The sequence below is a fragment of the Amblyomma maculatum genome, chromosome 1, assembly GCF_055883805.1.
Source record: "Amblyomma maculatum isolate TAMU_Amacu chromosome 1, ASM5588380v1, whole genome shotgun sequence".
Classification (NCBI taxonomy): Eukaryota; Metazoa; Arthropoda; class Arachnida; order Ixodida; family Ixodidae; genus Amblyomma; species Amblyomma maculatum.
The window spans coordinates 234988874-235007163 of NC_139344.1; the positions used below are offsets into that span (position 1 = coordinate 234988874).

General features: G+C 46.0%; 1 protein-coding gene across 1 annotated transcript in view; it reads right to left on the reverse strand.

Moving 5' to 3' along the window:
- The window catches only part of shrb (charged multivesicular body protein shrub), a 38846-nt gene that overhangs the window by 14291 nt on the left and 6265 nt on the right, over positions 1–18290 (reverse strand). The window contains exon 4 of the mRNA XM_084590584.1: positions 15684–15807. Coding sequence (XP_084446710.1) covers positions 15684–15807 — 124 coding nt within the window. The remainder of the gene's footprint in view (positions 1–15683; positions 15808–18290) is intronic.

The following is an 18290-nucleotide window of genomic DNA, read 5'->3' on the forward strand; positions in this document are numbered from 1 at the left end:
CACTATGCACACCCGCGCACCACACTCAACACAACGACCGACGCAGCCTCCGCCGAACGCTAAGACGGCCACGCTGCGAAGCCGCCGCTAACACTAAAATAAAAAAACGAGAGACGCAAAAACCAAAAAGGCAAAAGCAACATTCGATTGCGCCGCTGCCACCGCTGCTGAAGCGGCGCTATCAACGATTCTGAGATGCGAATAATTTCTCATGGCCTCCGAGATCACCTCCGCACTCACAAACAGGCACGCGGGGGTGATCTCGGAGGCCATGGATTTCTTTGGCTGTCAGCTCCTAATGCCGTCGTGGCATCTGTGGCGCTGCCAGCGCCTCCGAGGTAGTCCTAAACGTTTGCTGCGCCGCACAACACACATGTAGTGTAACGAAGCCTGCCTACTGCTATTAAGGGGGGACACGGCTCTTCCCAATGCCGTCGTGGCATCTGTGGCGCTGTCAGCAGAGGTGGGTAAATGCCCTCATTTTGGCCTTTCCTCCCTCACCCTCAATTTCCAATCGGCAGCCCTCCCCTTCAATTAAAAAATTTATCTGCCCTCCCTCGCCCTCATCCTCACTTAAAAAATATTGCTGGTCCTCACTCACCTTCACCCTCATCTCATTTGCCCACCCTCACCCTCAACCTCATGCCCAGCAGTTTGAATATTTTAGTTATTTTTCATTATTTTCGATCTATGACAATGTTACAGCGAGTCAAAGTAGGCACAAACCATTCTTATCTGCGTCTGTTTTCGGCAGTGTCAAGTCGCGTTGATCATTTAGCAATCCGAATTTCTCGAAGCTAACAATGGACTTAAATAAATGACGGGGCTGCATTCATGCTGTAGCGTATCACTGGCAAGAGCCATCTTGTAACTGTTCCGACAGTTGCTGAGAATAAGATATGCACTGCACATGGAAACCAGAGACTGTGAAAAGTGCAAAGAACAATTCTGTCAGTGCCCTAAGCATGCCAATCAAAGGCGAAACTTCGAGGAGGAAGGAAAATAACCACTGTCATAGTTACCAGGCATACCTGCCCACCGGTTTACACGCCATGTGTTTCAAGGAGATAGAGTGATGAAATAAGTTTACACAGTGCGTGAGGAAGGAGGAGGTTCTAACTTCTAACCAGCCGCAGACGGAAGGCATGAGGCGTATAAGCCATATTAGACAACAGAACAATGTAATCTAACTGAAGTAACAGAAAAACGCTATCACACAGAAGCGTAAATTTCGAGGGAGTCAGGGGATCATGACCCTCGATCGCATCGCAGAGGGGGTTGGAATGGGGGGACATAGCATGCGAGCCCAGGGCCATGCGCGACAATTTCCGACATGTACATGTATAGTGTTATTTGGGAAACGTCACGTAAAAATGCGGTTGTTAGGACACGGCGCCGTAAATGCCACTGACGGTGTGCCCCGATCGCATCCCGCCTTCCTCCAAGAACAAACCGAAAAGGCAAAGTGAAACACGTAACTCTGTTGCGCTTCTGGTTTTCACGAACGCCGCCTCAGTGTTGCGTAAAATCGTTTTTTTTTTTCCAATTTCTATTAAAGTTATACGAGAACAGGACGAGACAGCGCCTAACTAGAGCAGTACGATGTGCAAAGTGAACAGGCCACATGTATAAGGTTTGATTATGCTTCCTGAATAGTGTGCTTAAATCTAGGATCACTTATGAAAAAGGCAGTGCTTACAGAACGGGAACAGAAGAGCAACACATATGCGCCAACTAGCCGAAATCAGCATTCTGCATTAATTCGCCTAAGTTCACATCTCCATAGCTGATCCACTTCATTCCGGACAAACCCGCATATGCAAAAGCCGGAAAACGGATTGTCTGCACTGTGAAGGCAAGAGCGGCAAAAAAATGAAACTCACCCGGAACCTGCATGACGTCATACACACCTTTCACTTGGACCGCGCATTTCCTAATATCCGAGAACACTGCCACAATGGAAACTTATTCGCGCACATAGTACACGGACGTCCTTGAGCATATAGAATTTGCAACAGCGCACCAAAGTGTAGTTTCAACAAGCGTCAACAACTTGAGTGGTCCGATCGAAAGACACAGCAACACAAACTGAAGGGCTTCCCTAGCCATTCCTGCCGTTCGCTGTTTCTTTTCTTTTTTTTTTTTTTTTAACGGGGGAACTGAGCTGAAGGAAGACCCTTTCTTTGGACAGAGAGCGGGAAAGGAACGCATGGTGGTCGACGCGTGTGTATCCTTCCGAGAGCAATGCTGCCACGTCCATCCACGTCTCCACCCGGTGCCTCACGGAGACCTGGTAAGACCAGCCACAGCCGCCTTTTGAGACCAGCCGTGGACCAGCGTGCGTGGTCTGCCCACTGTTCGGATTTTTATTTTTTTTCTTTTTTTAACAGCTTTCCTAATGACAGCTGCCCTCGCTATGGGAGGGGGGGGGGGTCAAGCACCTGTCGTTGGCGCATTGCCACAGGGTGCAAAGCTAGGCGCACATTGTTTTGTGCGTTATCTGTCGCCCTCCCAAGCGGTCTTCAAATGAAGCGCCGCTAACCAAAGCTCTCGGGTGTGCAAGCTGAGGTGCACCCCGGCTAACAACGTTCCGGCTTACAGCCTTGTAGAACACTGTAGCCCGCCGAATGGAACATCTTCCCGCGTCCTAGTACGAGTAGTGGCGCTGCTTTGTTTTTAGTTTGCAACACACAGATGATGTATGCGTGTGTTTGGCACGAGACAGAAAAAGTAGAAGGCATCTCGCTGATCATTCCACTGCTAGAAGCGACCAACAGCTTGCACAACATGGGAAATCCGCGGAACAGAGGAGGCCTCTTTCCTTCCACAGAAATGGCTAAGCACAATCAGGTGCACAAAAATCAGGGCTGTCATAGTTTCAACTTGCCAGCTTGAGATCCTAGGACATACCATGACCACGCGGAATTGGGCTTACTTTTATCTCAGCTGTCCGGTTTATTAATATTGAATCAGTCTTAGAGTGAATGTGGGGCGCTGAGGCTGGGAGGTAGTGTTGAGCGTTCAAGAGCAGGTATCACGCAAACCCTCGAAGCCTTCTTCCCTGAAGTCTTCCTCTTCTTCAGACCTGGTAGACGTTTTAACAGTATGCGAGACATGTGCTCTCTAGTGCGACTTTAGCCTTAGCGGCATGTATCCCAGCTGGTCATCTTTATGTTAAGAAAATGTAGGGACACTTATTAAAACGTTCTCATAAACTCCGAAGCTTTTTTGGCTTTGAGGCAGTGGGTCTTACTCGAAGTCTAAGCGTCCTGGAGGGCTGGACTTCGACATCACACTCCCATCTCATAGGTCAAAAGCACTCAGTGCGGACCTCTATAACCAAATGTGAATTGATGTTTTGTAGCTTTTCTCGAATCTAAAACCCTGCTTTACGTCAGTTAAAAATTCCAGTTTAGCAGTAGCCTTATTCTGCAGCATTGAGCCTACATCACTTTTTCGCTTTATATTGTGACGTACCAAGCACAGTAAACCATGCTTTGAATAAGAAGTTGTTGAAAGCCGACATAAACGTGGTCCACCCCTAGAGTGAAGCTGATCTTGGCAAATTAAGTAATGGCAAAATAAGAACACTGGCCCGTTGCCGTACGTGCGACTCCTTAAGTTATCGGATAAGGCGACGGAGGCTTCAATTGCTAACACAAGTGGTGAATTCCATCTTAATGTAGTATGCTTCGTATACTTTTCTGCTTGTTTCGAACGCAAACTTCTTCAAGATTGTCGTTTCGCAGATTCGAGGTGCACGTTTTTGGAACAGAACCATGACACTGACGACATAGACGGCCAGTTCCCCACCACCTCACCAGTGCGTCTACTCCTGCGTGGAGCTCTGAAGTGCGACGTTTCTGCAACCTCCAATTTGTTCTGTGTAGCTTCTGACACGGGAGATCGGTATATGGTAAATGACAGCACTCTCCCTCGGCACGAACCTGCCTAAGTGTTTGATACTGCATCCTTAGCTGCTTGTGCTTTCCTTGCACCATATTGCACAAGCTAGCCAGTTTTTCGGGTACAGTGATGACTACCAATACGTCACCTTTCTGAGCCACGTTTTTAAGCGGTGGGAAATTTGATAGTTATATGGAATGACAACGTATCTTGTACCTTGCGCTTCTTCAGCGCAGCAGTGCTGCTCTACATCCCTAGCATCCCTGGCAAGGTCCTCTAAAACAAAGGTGACCACCTCAGAGGCAAATCCTGCACTGGTCAGTGTTTGCAGCCAGACATTCACGCTATATGCATCATTTAATGTAGGCAGGATTTGTCAAGAGCGGCATGCAGGTAGTTTTTAGCAATGCTCTTCTTAGGAACCTTTGAATGAGCTAACTGGTGGCTTAAAATACCTTCTTTTTTTATAGCGAGGCTGATACCTCCAGCATGCTTTGATTTTGCGAACAGCAACACATGTATCTAAGAACTGCAAGCACCCTTGCGCACCCAACCCGAAAGCGCATTCGGCAAAGAATTAAACCCGGTACAGTATTGTCATACCCCCCTCATGCGTGAGTCTATGACAGCATTCAGCCTTACGATCGTCGGGCATTCCGATGTATTAAACTTATTCTGAATACAGAACAGATGCTAAAGTCAAAGAATATTAAAGAACCTTACTCCGGTGCAGTACTTCAACAGGTTAACATGAAATGAGAACACTCTATAGACTTTGGATACTGGAAATGAAACAACTCTTTCGCGAAATTGTTCTAAATGCTCACACGCTGTAGTTATTACTTTCAAATCGATGCTATGTTAACACCCATCTCAAGAAAACTGTCTTAAGAAAATAGAAAAAGTAAAACTTAATGCTATAGAAATTGCAGAAAAAACAATGCGCTGTAATTACGAGCCGCATATATTAATGCCCGATTTGACAATTTTGCTAATTCACAACAGAAAAAAATGATAAAATAAATAAGAAAATACTTCTTTTTTCTGCAAACACATGACAAAGATTGCAACTGATATTGAACTGCGGTTTATTTTATTGCAGCTATTATCAGCACTAATTCAATGCTGTTTATTTCCGTTGGTTTTGTTGCGAATTGTAATTTACACAACTTATGAAAGTTTTATGTAAAACCTTGCTAACCAAACAGTCAAGTAACACTGTCAAGAAACATTTCGCATGCGTCGGCTACTCATGCAAGCTATCTGGACGAGAAAAAAACAAACATGTGGCAGGGTCCCAGCAGATAAGATCACCCCACCTCGGTCTTTTGTGTTCAACTTTCTCTACGCGTCCCCTCTACTTTAGACGCGTTTTTTTTTTTCTGGTCATGTTTTTTCCTAAATGGCAAAGAAACGTTAGCAGTTAGAAACGGGGGTCCTGTGTATTTTGCCGGTCCTGTCGAGTTCTGTGAGGCTGGAAACAGCGACATCGTTCTCGGCGACTTCCTGCAGCTTCCTAGGGTCGTTTTTAGACTTTTCTTCACCACGAGCTCCGGGGCATTTTTGTGGCTTTCGTTCCTGCTTCTTCTATAGCTGCAGCGCCTGTGTCCCATTCCATTACATCTGTTTTCTATACAACACATGCCCAGTGGAGGAGAACGTGTATTGTCATTCATGCCTTTCGGGTTGCCGCATGTTTTTTCTTACTGCAGAAACTACACCGTTCGTGGAGCATTTGTCCTCGCCCCTCAAACTCTTTATCTTCCCCCCCCTCATCCTCCCATCACCGCCTCTGCCCTCCCTCACCCTCGTCCTCACGAATTTTTCAGCGCCGATCCTCCCTCGCCCTCACCTCACCGAGTCAGATCCTCACGAGGTGAGAGTGAGGACGCCTTCATGAGGGTTCACCCTCGTGAGGATGCCCATGTCTGGCTGTCAGCGCCTGCGAGGTAGTCCTAAACGTTTGCTGCGCCGCACAACACACAAGTAGTGTAACGAAGCCTGCCTACTGCTATTAAGGGGGACACGGCTCTTTGAGACAAAAAAATTGCGAAAAGAGTCGATTTTTTGAAAGTGACATTTTCAGAATCTATAGCTATTAATCCTTTAATTCGCCAGGTTTTATATCTCGCGGTGCAGTATTTGGGCCACAGAATCAATTTATAGCATCACTGTCAGCTGAAATCCGCGAAAAAACATTTTTTTTCGAGGCGCGTAGGTCGTTTTTTACACGCGCGATCGCAGCTATCTTGGTCTCTTTGGAAAGGGCGGCTTTTCTTTTCCCATTTCCCGCCACAAGTGCCTCCGCCGGCTTACTGGTGACGTTGAAATCTGAGCATAAAAAAAGTCCAAACGCGCGGTTCTATTCATCGAGCTAGCACACGTGATTGATAAGCGCGCTGTGATTGGCCGCGCAAAGTTCCTGTCGTCTGCTCCTCCGCAGGCGATACGTCTCTCCTTGTTCAGTCGTAGGGTTGTGACGAGTGCGGCACGATGTCGAAAGCAACGCCGAAGTTTGCCACGAGTCACAAGTTTGGCAAAACGAAGAAACGATCGGCCTACAACTTCAAGAAGCACTCAGTTCCTTCGGCCGGCGTCGAGAATAGTCCGCCGCCAACAGCAAGCGATGCCGAAGCCGCGAACAGTACCGAAGTGGACTTAGGCCTAACCGGATCGCCAACGAGTGAATGCATTCCGGACAGCAGCCGCATTCGGCGCGACACCGAAATATTGCAGCGTACGGAGTTGTTGCAGAGAGAAATGGAAGCCCAAGAAAAGCTACAAGTTCTTTCTTCAACACCGGCCACCAAGCGAAAGATGGATTTTTTCAATCGCGCTGACGATGTTGCAGCCGCGCCATCGGACATCGAGACGGGCTTCGTTATCGTCAGTTTGGACTCGATGAACGCGTTGATGTCGTTTGTGAAGTGCAAGGTGTGTGGCGGTAGCGTCTCGGTAGGGAAAGGTGAACGTGAATATGGCCTCGCCATAAAGATTATTATCGAGTGCGCGTGCTGCGGTGATGTTGCGTCGGTGTGGAGTTCGCCCCGTGTGAACGGAAAAGAGAAGTGCAACCCATTCGTTGTGAACGTCCGTGCTGAGTGCGAGATGCCAGCCACCGGGAATCGACAAACTGCACTGTTACGAGATTTAATGCTGGTTGCCAAAACTCCTCTGCAGCAATATTGAAAGAGCTGCACCTCAACCCTGGGACACCAAGCATGAAGCGCATGGCAGAGAAAGACCACCGCCGAGCAGTGGCATCTGCAAACAAGTGCAAGACCACTGCGAACATGCAGCACGCTTTCAAAAAATGCCATTTGGGTGGCCATAGTCAGTCTGACTACATCCCTGGTACTTTCTAGTCACTTACATTGCAAAATATTGCAATATTTTCTCAGCATTTTTGATTAAAAGAGAGCAAACCTCTTTTTCCTCGTTTTCTCAAAACACCGATTCTTGACTTCTTGCTTATTTGCAGAAGCGATATCTCTGCCTTATATAGAGGTAGAACCATAACTTTTGTTGTGGCATGTAGCTAAAAGTGCAAAGCACGCAATGTTAGGAGCAGATTTTGTAATTTACGTTTTAAAAATTTTAAAATTTTGCTCTAGGTCAGACAGTAGGGCACCCACATTTGAATGGTGGACTTTGAAATGCTATAACATTGCTAATATTTGTTTTATCAAAAAAGTGCTCCTAACACATTGTATACATTATGCTTTCTAGTACCCAGTAAAGTATCAATATGAATTTTTTTAGTGTGGTTACTTTTTCACTGTTTCTGCAAATTGTGAACAATTAATTTCATCCACTTTTGAACTAATTGGCCAATTGGAAAAATATTTACATATTTGAAATCAGCGCAAGAAACTGAATCAGACTATCTAGTTTTATCAAGTTTGGTCAAAAATTAAGAAAAATAGCTTTAAGAGCCATGTCCCCCCTTAAAATGAGGTAGTGCTAGGCGTCGCGAAGTTTGTAATATCCGTTTTATGACGAACCGCGTTCGCTATGGGGAGTTAAAAATACATGTGTTTGACTAAAATATTTCGGAAAAGTTCGATATATTCAATAATTTATTACATGCGTGTTCGTTATATCGAGGTTTGGCTGTAACAAATAGCTGCAGAGTGAAACCTGCAATGAGAACTGTAGGATGTTCAGTCCCACAATATAGCGAGTAAAGGAGAGGTGAGGACTGAGGCATGCAAAGGTAGAAGTGCTCGGGGAGACAAAAAGCACTCCAAGAAACAGAAGGGTTTTTAAGTAACGGCACCAAAAATGGCTGCCAAAGTCAGTTTTCAATTTAAATACAGTAGAATCGCGATGATACGATTACGGCTTGTACGAATTTCAGGATGATACGAATTTTAAGAATGCTTTGAACGGACCACATTGTATAGAATACATTAAGATTCGGGGTGATACGAAGAATTTCTGAACCCGCCGCGGTTGATACGAACGTGCAAACCAGTCACACATGCGAGCGGGCCGGCGCGGCTGGCCTCAAGAGGGTAACATAACCACCGCGACCGCTGCTAACTCCTGCAGCACTTCGGTGCGAACGTGAAGCAGGCTAAAACAGCGACCCATGTCAAGCTGGAAGAGGTTCTGCTGACTTGGTTTCGCGAAGTGACAGCGGCCGGCGTCAACGTGGATGGCAAGGTGCTACGTGAAAAAGCAGACACCGTCGCGCTTTCGCTTGGAATTGAAAATTTCCAAGCATCTGGGGGATGGCTGCACCGATTTAAGGAGCGGCACGGACTTGTCTACCGGGTCGTCTCAGGTGAAGGCAAGAAAGTGGACCAGGCAGCTGTACATGAGTGGCTGAACACGCTGCCGGCGCTGATTTCGGAGTACGCGCCACGTGACATATTTAATGATGACGAGGCACGCCTCTTTTTCAACCTTCAACCGGAAAGTAGTTTGTGCGTAAAAGGCCAGGCATGCCACGGCGGCCAGAAAAGCAAGGAGAGAGTAACAGTACTCTTTTGCTGCAACTCAGATGGATCCGAGAAACTCCAGCTTAACGTCATCGGTAAGTCGAAGAAACCGAGGTGTTTCCGATTGCCGGAGCGTTTGCCTGTCTTTTACAAAGGTAACCGAAAGGCGTGGATGACTACAGATTTTTTCCGCGAGTTCTTGACAAGCCTTGACCGGAAAATGGCGTCAAGAAACCGGAAAATCTTGCTTTTCGTGGACCAGTGCTCTGCCCACCCAAAGGAAATGAGATTCAATAACGTGAAAGTCAGGTTCCTGCCGGCGAACACTACCAGTCATCTTCAGCCACTGGACGCTGGGGTAATTAGAAATGTGAAACATCATTTCAAAGGACTTCTAGTGAGGCGTCTGCTGGCGAAAATTGACCGTAAAGAAGCAAACTTGCGGATCAGTCTCTTAGATGCTTTGCACTTTCTAGCCATGTCGTGGGATAGTGTACCTTCAGACACAATCTCGAACTGTTTTAGAAAGTGCGGATTTGCCATCGGACTTGATGCGGCTTCGGCAGGAGATTGTCAAGAGCCAGATGAAGGCCTCACGATTGATGGCTGGGACAATCTGGAAACTGAAGCTTCGGCTGGGGACTTCATTACAGCGGACAACAACGTCGTGACCTGTGGGCTGAGGTCTGTTGAAGACTTGGTCAACGAAGCGAATGATTGCGAAAATGAGCCTGACAGCGATGGTGACGCTGACGACGAGTGTGATCAGCCGCCGTCAACAGCAAATACTCTTCACGCTTTGGACGTTCTGCGCCGCACCGTAAGTGCCAGCAGCGTGAGCGACGAAACCGCGGCACGGTTTTATGCCTTTCATGCGGAGCTTGTCCGCGACATCAACAGCAAAAAAGTGCAGACAAGCATTACGGACTTTTTCGGCCACAAGTAGTTCGCCATAATAAAGTTTGGCTCATTTTCAATTCATTCCCATGTGGAAGTTGACTTGTTTTGGATCATACGAATTCGGGATGATACGAATATTTTGCGTGCTCCCTTGGAATTCGTATCATCGAGATTCTACTGTAGTGCTACTCACACTATCTGCAGAATCGGATTTAATAAAAAGGTTTATGCACACAAGGAAGCAAACGGTCTGGAGATGCCTGCGACGGTTTTCCTGTCAGCCCAGGGGTTTGAACTTTGCTTTTGCAAACCATATCTGTGGGTATGAGGCTACCGTATAACTGTGTGGTGGAAGGATCGCCACCCTGTTTTCCCAAAGAAAATATTAAAATGAAAAAATCCCCTTGTAAGGGCCGCACCTAAACTTTCCAAAATCCCTGCGGGAACAGCTTTCAAAATGTATGCGTAGTAGCAAGCGCCATCTTTGGAACGCTACTGAAACTAGCTAGCCTAGTTGTGTGCATGTGCTACCAGGCGGCGATAGCGTGCTTGAGTATGTCATCATCATCATAAGCGAGGAAGTGCCTAAGGAATGGAACGGAACGGACACACAGCGGGGCATGGTACGCAGCGGGGAGACCAATGAGAGGCATCCCTGAGCGTCAGTGCTGCCACCTGTTGGCTCCTACTGTAGTTGCTTTCAACCGCCCATGGCCTCAGAGATTACCTCCACAAATCTCGGAGGCCACGGACCGTCACCGCCGTACTGAGTGCAGCGGCGCGCGCGCGCCGCTGCGCATTCAGTTCGCCCGTGCAAACAGTACAACCGCTAGCGTATGGAGAGGCCTGCCTCCTGGCGCCCCGCGCCCCTGGCACAGCCGCTCAATGGAACAGCCAGGAAACGAAACGACGAAACTTCGAAGACTATGCTGGCGGCCGGCGCCGTGGAGACAGGCGAAGACGAAGGAATGGCGAGAGGAGAGGGGAGCGGAGTTGCAAGGAGGGGCGGCGAGAGGAGAGGGGAGCAGAGTTGAGAGGAGGGGCGGCAGCGTGGTCTTGGAGGCCACACCACGCACCGACACTCGTAGGCAGCGCGTCGGCGAGCAAAGGGTAGCTCGCTTGCGAGGAGGATTGCGAAAACAGACCAAAAGGGATGGGAGCCCATCGTTATCTCGTATCGGGGCGCCGGGTTTACACCGTTCTTCTGTGTATTCCTGCCATCTCTTCTTTATCTCTGAGGCTTCAGTGAGGTCCTTGCCTCGTTTGTCCTTTATCACGCCCAGCTTAGCACAGAAGCTTCCTTTGATATCTTTGATTGTCTTATACAGAGCTCTTGTGTTCCTTAATTGGCGGTTGTCCTCAACTGCTTGGCACTGTATGTTCAGGAAGGCATTCTTATCTCTCCTTGCTATTTTCTGAAAATCCGCATTGAGAATCTTGTATCTTTCTCTTTCCCCCATAACTTTTGCCATCCTCCTTTCCTCAACTATTTGCAAAGCCTCTTCAGATAACCAGTGTGGTTTCTTGCATTTCTTTTGCTTCGGAACTACCTTAGTAGCAGCTTCTTGTATTATATCACGAACATCAGTCCACATCTCTTCGGGCTCTCTGTCTTCTAGATCTAATTCTTGAAATCGATTCCTCACTTCCACAGCATATTCTAATGGAATTTGATCCAGATCATACCTGAAAGGCCTTCTAGTTTTCTGCGTTTTCCTCAATTGAAGCTTAATTTTGGCAACAAGAAACTGATGATCGGTGCCACAATCGGCCCCAGGCCTTGCTTTTACTGCTTGTATGGCGCTTCTCCATCTCTGCCGGCAAAGAATATAATCGATCTGATTCCTGTACAGACCGTCCGGTGAAGTCCATGTGTACATACCCTTTCTGCAATTATAATTGCCCAACTCGTTGTAATAATACTGGAAATTAATTATATAACAAGTGGCGGCAGCCGCGGAGCAGCGACCAAGCGCTGAAAATGCTCGTTGTGCCCACGCCATTCCTCTCCCGCTGCACTGAGCCCCGTCATCTTGATCTTGTTTTGTTTGTGAATTCTTGCGTTTTCTTTTTCCACCCTCGGCAGCGACGATGGCGGCGTTGTCGAGGTGTGGCTTGCTTTCAATTTAGAGCCTTGCGGGGGCTTTCGAGTTTCCAGCGCTCGAATTCAAGGCTTCGGTTGGGCAAAGCGCACGCTCCGCGAGAAAGCGTGGAGTCGGGCGACTACTATTGGCTGCTCCCGCAGTCTTTGTACTTTGTGCGTTCTGTTCGCCTTTCACCATTTTTGCAACCGCCATATTTATGGTCTCTCATCGTGCCCACTGAACAGGTTACATGGTCGCTCATGATGCCTCGAAATGCGACATGCGTTCAGAGCACAGTTGTCAATACCGACCTCATGGCAAGGCGTGCCACCGATTCCTGCAGAGTCCTAGCATCTGTTACAGTAGAACTTAGAAAGCAAGGAAATTAAGAACGAAAAACAAAGAAAAACCTTTGTCTTGCCCTGCGATACATATCCAGACATTATATCAATTAATTTCACAATGCCAACAAATTCCGCGAATTCGACAGGCCTGGACCCATGTGACCCATATGATATACTCCTGTAACTTGAGAATCAGCGTGCACAGCTTTATGAAACTTAATAGTTATTCAAATGTCCATGCTAGGAGCCCGCCCTAAAAATTTCATTGAGATATCTTGACCAACAAATAAGTTAGCGTTATCTCAACCTTCTAGGGCAGTTTTCTCAGAATCACTTTTTTGTTGTGGCTGCTTAGGACAGCCATATCTCAGGAAGCACTTGTCAGATTTTCATGATGTTTCTTTTATTCCATATTTTAATAAATTTCTGAGGGCAAGACAATTTCATTTTTTCACAATATTGTGTCTGAAATTAATGACAACAAATTAAAATTTAGTTATTGGAGGTCTGATTAATAACACTGATTTTGGGGTTTTGCCTAAATTTTTCGGAGAGAAAATTTGGGAAAAGGGAATTGTCTTGCCCTGGGAAACTATCAAGGAACGACCTTAACGAATTTCACAGTGCCAGCACATTTTGCAAATTCTCCAGGCCTGCCCCAAGGGACCTATGTAATCTTGATATAATCCTCTAACTTGAGAACCAATGAGCCCAGCTCCATTCAACTTGGTAGTTCTTCAAATGTTTATACTATAAGCCTACCTTGAAAATTTCCATTCAAATATCTCAAGAAATAAAAACGTTGGTGTTCAAGGGTAGCCTCCCCCCTAAAAGGGCTACAGTCGACAACCGATTTTTCAGACACACAATTTTTCGGACAAGCTTGATCATTCGGACTTTTTCCCGGCCCCAGGTCATGCTTTATAAAGTCAATGTATTACGCGGCTCAAAATTTCGGTCACTTTAGGGAGAACTATTCTATTTTTCGGACATTCCAAGCGTCAGTAGGGCCAACTGCCACACATTTTGAGCGGCGTTGCCGCCATCTTGTTTGTTTACTTTTTTTCCTTCAATAGCCTCAAAACCGGTGCCGGCCTTGTGTACCGCTCCTCAGCTAAGCTGACGCTGGATCGAGCAGCTGCCGCTTCCGGAACGTCACAGCTTAGCTGCTCGCTGCTGGAGTGCTTTTTTTTTTTCAGCTTGATCGCTTCGACTGCCTGTTTCTATGTGTGTTTGCCGTGCGTTTCACGTGCATTGCTGGGCGTAGCGAGTAGGCCTAGCCATGGTCGTGCTGATGCGAGAACTACGTTCTGTCGCCACTGTGACTCGCATTTCATTGAATTGGCTTCAGTTCTTCAAGAAGCTGTTTCAGAATTTTATAAGGAAGGGTTTTTTTTTTTCTTTCATGCAACGTGGCAGCGAAAAGGTACTCAACAGAGTCAGTGTTGTGATCCAGTGGTTGGTGGTGGTGGTGTGCCTTGACGGTGGGTAAACCTATTCCGTCGATTTGCTTGGAGAACTTAGTATGCTCGCAGATGCGTGGAAGTCGGTGGCACCAACAATGCTGCGCAATTGCTTCCGCCACACGGGATTTGTGCTGAATGACGAGTCCGCTGCCTTGGACGAGGAGAGCGTCGTTGAGCAGCTGTCAGGCAGTGAGCAGCTCATTGACGACCTCCGCACTGCAGGTGTCGAAATTCCATCGACCGTCTCGTTTTCAGAGTTCACAGACGTGGAACCCGAGTTGGAATTGTGCGCTGGGCTCACAGATGCAGAAATTATTCGCCAAGTGCTTGCGGAATCTGAGAGCGACGATGACGACTCAACTGCAGCAGCGCAGCCGACACAAGCTGAGCTGATGCAAGCGGTCGCAACCGTTTCATCGGCTTATGGCGACGCTATGACTCTCGCCGAAATTCAGGCGGACCTGTTAGCATGGAAGCGGAGCGTGGTGCAGAAAAGCATTCATGACTTTTCCCGGCCTCAAAGTCAATAATAGGCAATAAATTGAGCTTTTTTGGAGCACATTTGTTTTTTCGGACTGCCCGATTTTTCGGACATTTTCACGGTCCGTTGAGAGTCTGAAAAATCGGTCGTCGATTGTATAGACAAATTTTGGTGGCGTATTTTTTTCTTGATCTTGTTAATGATGCGTAAGCCATTCCTGTATATTGATCCGCACGCAGTTTTTTCCCGCGACCGCTAAATAATTTATAATTGAATTTTCTTTTCTCACCAGCTTCGGTTTGAGCAGCCTAGAGACGACTGTGACATCACAGTCAAGTCTTGACTTACGGCATGAAAAAACCGATATAATCTCCGATTCTTCACTTGTAGTGATTACTGTTCTTGAGGAAGGCTGTCTTTATCATTACAGTGAATTCAAACGACACAGGAATGATTATATTGCTGTTTCCTTATCCCTAACGTGACCTAGACTTGATTTTGACATCACAGCCATTGCTCGGCTGTTGAAACTGAAACAGATGAAAAAGAAATTTTATTATAAATTAGTCAACTGTCGTAGGCAAATATGACGTGGTGATCCGTGTACAGTAATGTATTAGGCATCATTACAAAAGATAAAACTTAACCCAAAAATTGGGTGTCTATAGTCCTTTAAATTTGCTGAGGTATGAGCGACGGCTAGCGACACCTAGTAAGCTGCAGGCTACCAGTAGTATGACAGCAGGACTCGCATCCTTAGAGTTAGTGCACTGTGGGCTTTACTTTTAGGTTTCAGGTAATTTATTCGCTGCTGTGTGTTATATATTGAACGATTTAACTGCCCCCATCAAGTTAAACGTATCAGAGATCGAGTGTATATCAAGCGTTTGCGTATCAAGCTGTACCTGCTCGGATGACACGCAGCAGGTTTTGCCTTGCTATGTATGAGACTGGCGGTGAAACAGCAAGTGCTTGTACCATTGGGCTCCCTAAGTCCCGGTTTCCAATAGTGCTCCAGTACAGAAGACACAGCGGCATTAACGGTTGGTAGCCAGGCAGATTGCAGCGGTTTGCACCCCTGACATGCATCAACAAGGCCCCAAAACTAACGGTATAATTGCCCGTAGCTATCCATAGCGCTCGAGCATGGAAGGTAGTATTTCGCTTTTGGGCTCTTCTGTAATCATAAGCATAAATTTATTGCTTCAAGTCACATGCGCGCTAAATGCTATGCCATGGAACTACATAACAAAGTGTGACAGTGGTACGAAGCAGGAGGTTAGGCACAGCGCATTCTCGAAACTTAATTTTCTACCTTGATGCAAATTTTCTGTTGTGTTCGGATGATTCGAAGATTTTCCACAGTACAAATGACTTCAAGTTAATGAGGTTTCATTGTACTCCCAGAGGAAAAAACTGTACCATCTGACAAAACTCTGCGTCAGTAAATATCAAGAAAGGGTGACTTTTCTTTTTAATTAGGAAAGAGAAGATCAAAAACACCACTGCAAGAGCCTAACAAGCATTTGTACACTTGAATTTCAATAATAACTTACGAGTTTTACTAGGTTCTGCAGTAGGCACCTCAGGAAGGTCTTCTGCAGCTGGCCCAGCCACATCGATGAGCTTCTCATCCAGTTCCTGCTGCTCCAAGGTCTCCAGCTCCTCAAGCAACTCATCCTGCACAAAAATGTAGCACATATCAAGTGCACAATCTAAAGTCTGCAACTACAATGTCAAAAGACTTTCCACTTCACAGCTTCAATGCATGGCCACAGCTTTTTAACCATCAGTTCGTGCAATTTTTCATGTGATCAAAGTTCCTTAAGCTCTCCTTAACATGCCCCCATAAAGCAAATATACATGAATAAAAAGGAGGCTGACCAATCCCTTGTGACACATACTGACAGCATCACAGTATACTGTAATCTACATTTAACGATACCAGATATAACAATATACCGCTTCTAACGATCAAATTCTTGGCACTTATCAGTTCTCTCATTGACCTTATGTAAAAATAAACCATATGTAACAATCGATTATTGGTAGCATATCGGATATAACGATAGCTTTCTGTTTGCCTAGAAGATGTTTACCATGATACTTTCTGTGAATGTTAAAAAAAAAAAAGAAAATACTAAAAAGAGAATGCCGTGAAAATGAATGACACAAGTCTCAAAATGGATTAGCGTGGAAAAATCCGCGAGGGACATTGCATGCGGTTAGGTAATGAGTACTATCATCATCACAATCGCTGTCTATCCCCTAGCAAAGGGTGCGGCCGTATTGCCATCACCCGATTGTGCATCCGTGGAAGATGGCGCTGATCTAAACGACTGCGCGATAGCTCTAGAGATGAAACAGCAGATTCATCGGGATTTCCGGCAGGGTTTCAAAGTTGGAAGCCTCGCGAAATAATACGAGCATTCGCAGTCTACGGTTTTAACGATCATCGAGGCTGGGGATGCCCTGCAGTTCATCCAGTTACTGATCTGTTTCATGCATGCAAAAATGTCTGGCGTCACGGTACGAGTGCTACTGGTAGCGATGCTCACGAATGACAAGCTACTGCCGTCACTCAAGCGAGTGCAAATTTCAGACTTTTTAAACATGTGCTTAAGTTAGGTATTTTATGGCTATTTATGTATCCTGTAAAATAAAGTGTTCTCTTTACGATGATTTCCCGCAATTCAACCTGATTAACTCATCGCTGTTAAGTAGGTAACCCTACATGCATGGGAAAATATGAGAGTCTGTTCGTTTGTTTGTCTTTTTTGCAATGGCCCTGATGCAACGATAATCGGTTATAATGACTGTATTTTCTGGTTTTTCTCAATATTGTTAAAAGTGAACTGCACTGTACTGTGTTTAAGATCCCAAAGTGACATCAGCTATGAGGAACCCCACAGTAGAGTGTTCCAGTTTGACCACCTGGAGTGGAGCTGCTAACCATGCACTGATATTTAAAGTACATGGTCATTCTGCCCTTCGCCTCCATCAAAAAGCAGCCACTACAGCAGGGATTAAGCCTATGTCCTTGGGCACAGCAGCAGAGTGCCCAACTACTGAGCCACTGCAGTAGTGCAGTCATCCAATCAGTGATCTACAGGGGGTTACAATCTTAAATAGCTTTTTATAACTCATTTGCTTCAATGCCTAAGCCATCTAGATACAATTCATACCATGCTTTCTCAGTACTTGTACTTAGCTTCTTGAGGTTGGAGGCATGGTACTTTAATGTGGAACTGTATTTTTTTCTTAAACATAAGTGTTGCTTAAGGACAAACCAATTTTTCATTAAAAATAAAAAGCCTTTCAAATTGTGGGTTTTGATAAATTCACTGAGAACTAAGTGGCCATCAACACTTCTAGTGGCCGACTGTAAAATCTAGACTTGTTTAATTCATCTGCCATTAATTCCGGAATCCACAAAAATTGGACTGCCTGCATACTCCCAGCAAATGCATATTTAAGTCAATAGCATCAAAGGCTCATAGAGGACTCTTCTTAGCTCATACTGGTTAATTCAGGCAGGCTTCGGTGCCATGACAGACCCAGGAAGTTATCTTTTAAGTATCCTACATTAATCCTGAGTGCTTTTTGCTTGTATGCCATTGATGTATGTACAGTGGCAGGCACCACAATGGCTGAAGGAGCCACCATCAAAAAGATGTCCAGATGCATAGTTGGTTTTACTTTACCGAATTCTGCAACAGGCTGCAGCAACAGCAGCTACAGAGCACTGATCAATCAGCCAGCTGAGCAGAGGTTCGCGCCATTTTGGATTTCTCATACTACTCCACATGATTCTTCCACTTCTCAACTGTGCCAAAACTGCACATGTGTTGTTCTCGGTTAGAGCAGCGGAACTATCTCGCATGCGATGACACCATTTGTGAGTGGCTGCATTGCTACCGCATCACATCATTAAGATGGCCGGAATACTTATTATGGAATACTTCAGTTTCAACATTCAATACACTGTGTGCATGGTAAAGTATTGACAAAAAATCGTCGTAGCCATGCCCTATTCATGTTAAAAGATGACCCAGTTTTTTATCAAACAAAGCCATGCGTACAGTTTATGGCAGTCTTTTGGGGGCATAAACATTTTATACAGTCACCTGAAGTCCAAACTAACCAGGTTTTATTGTAAGCAA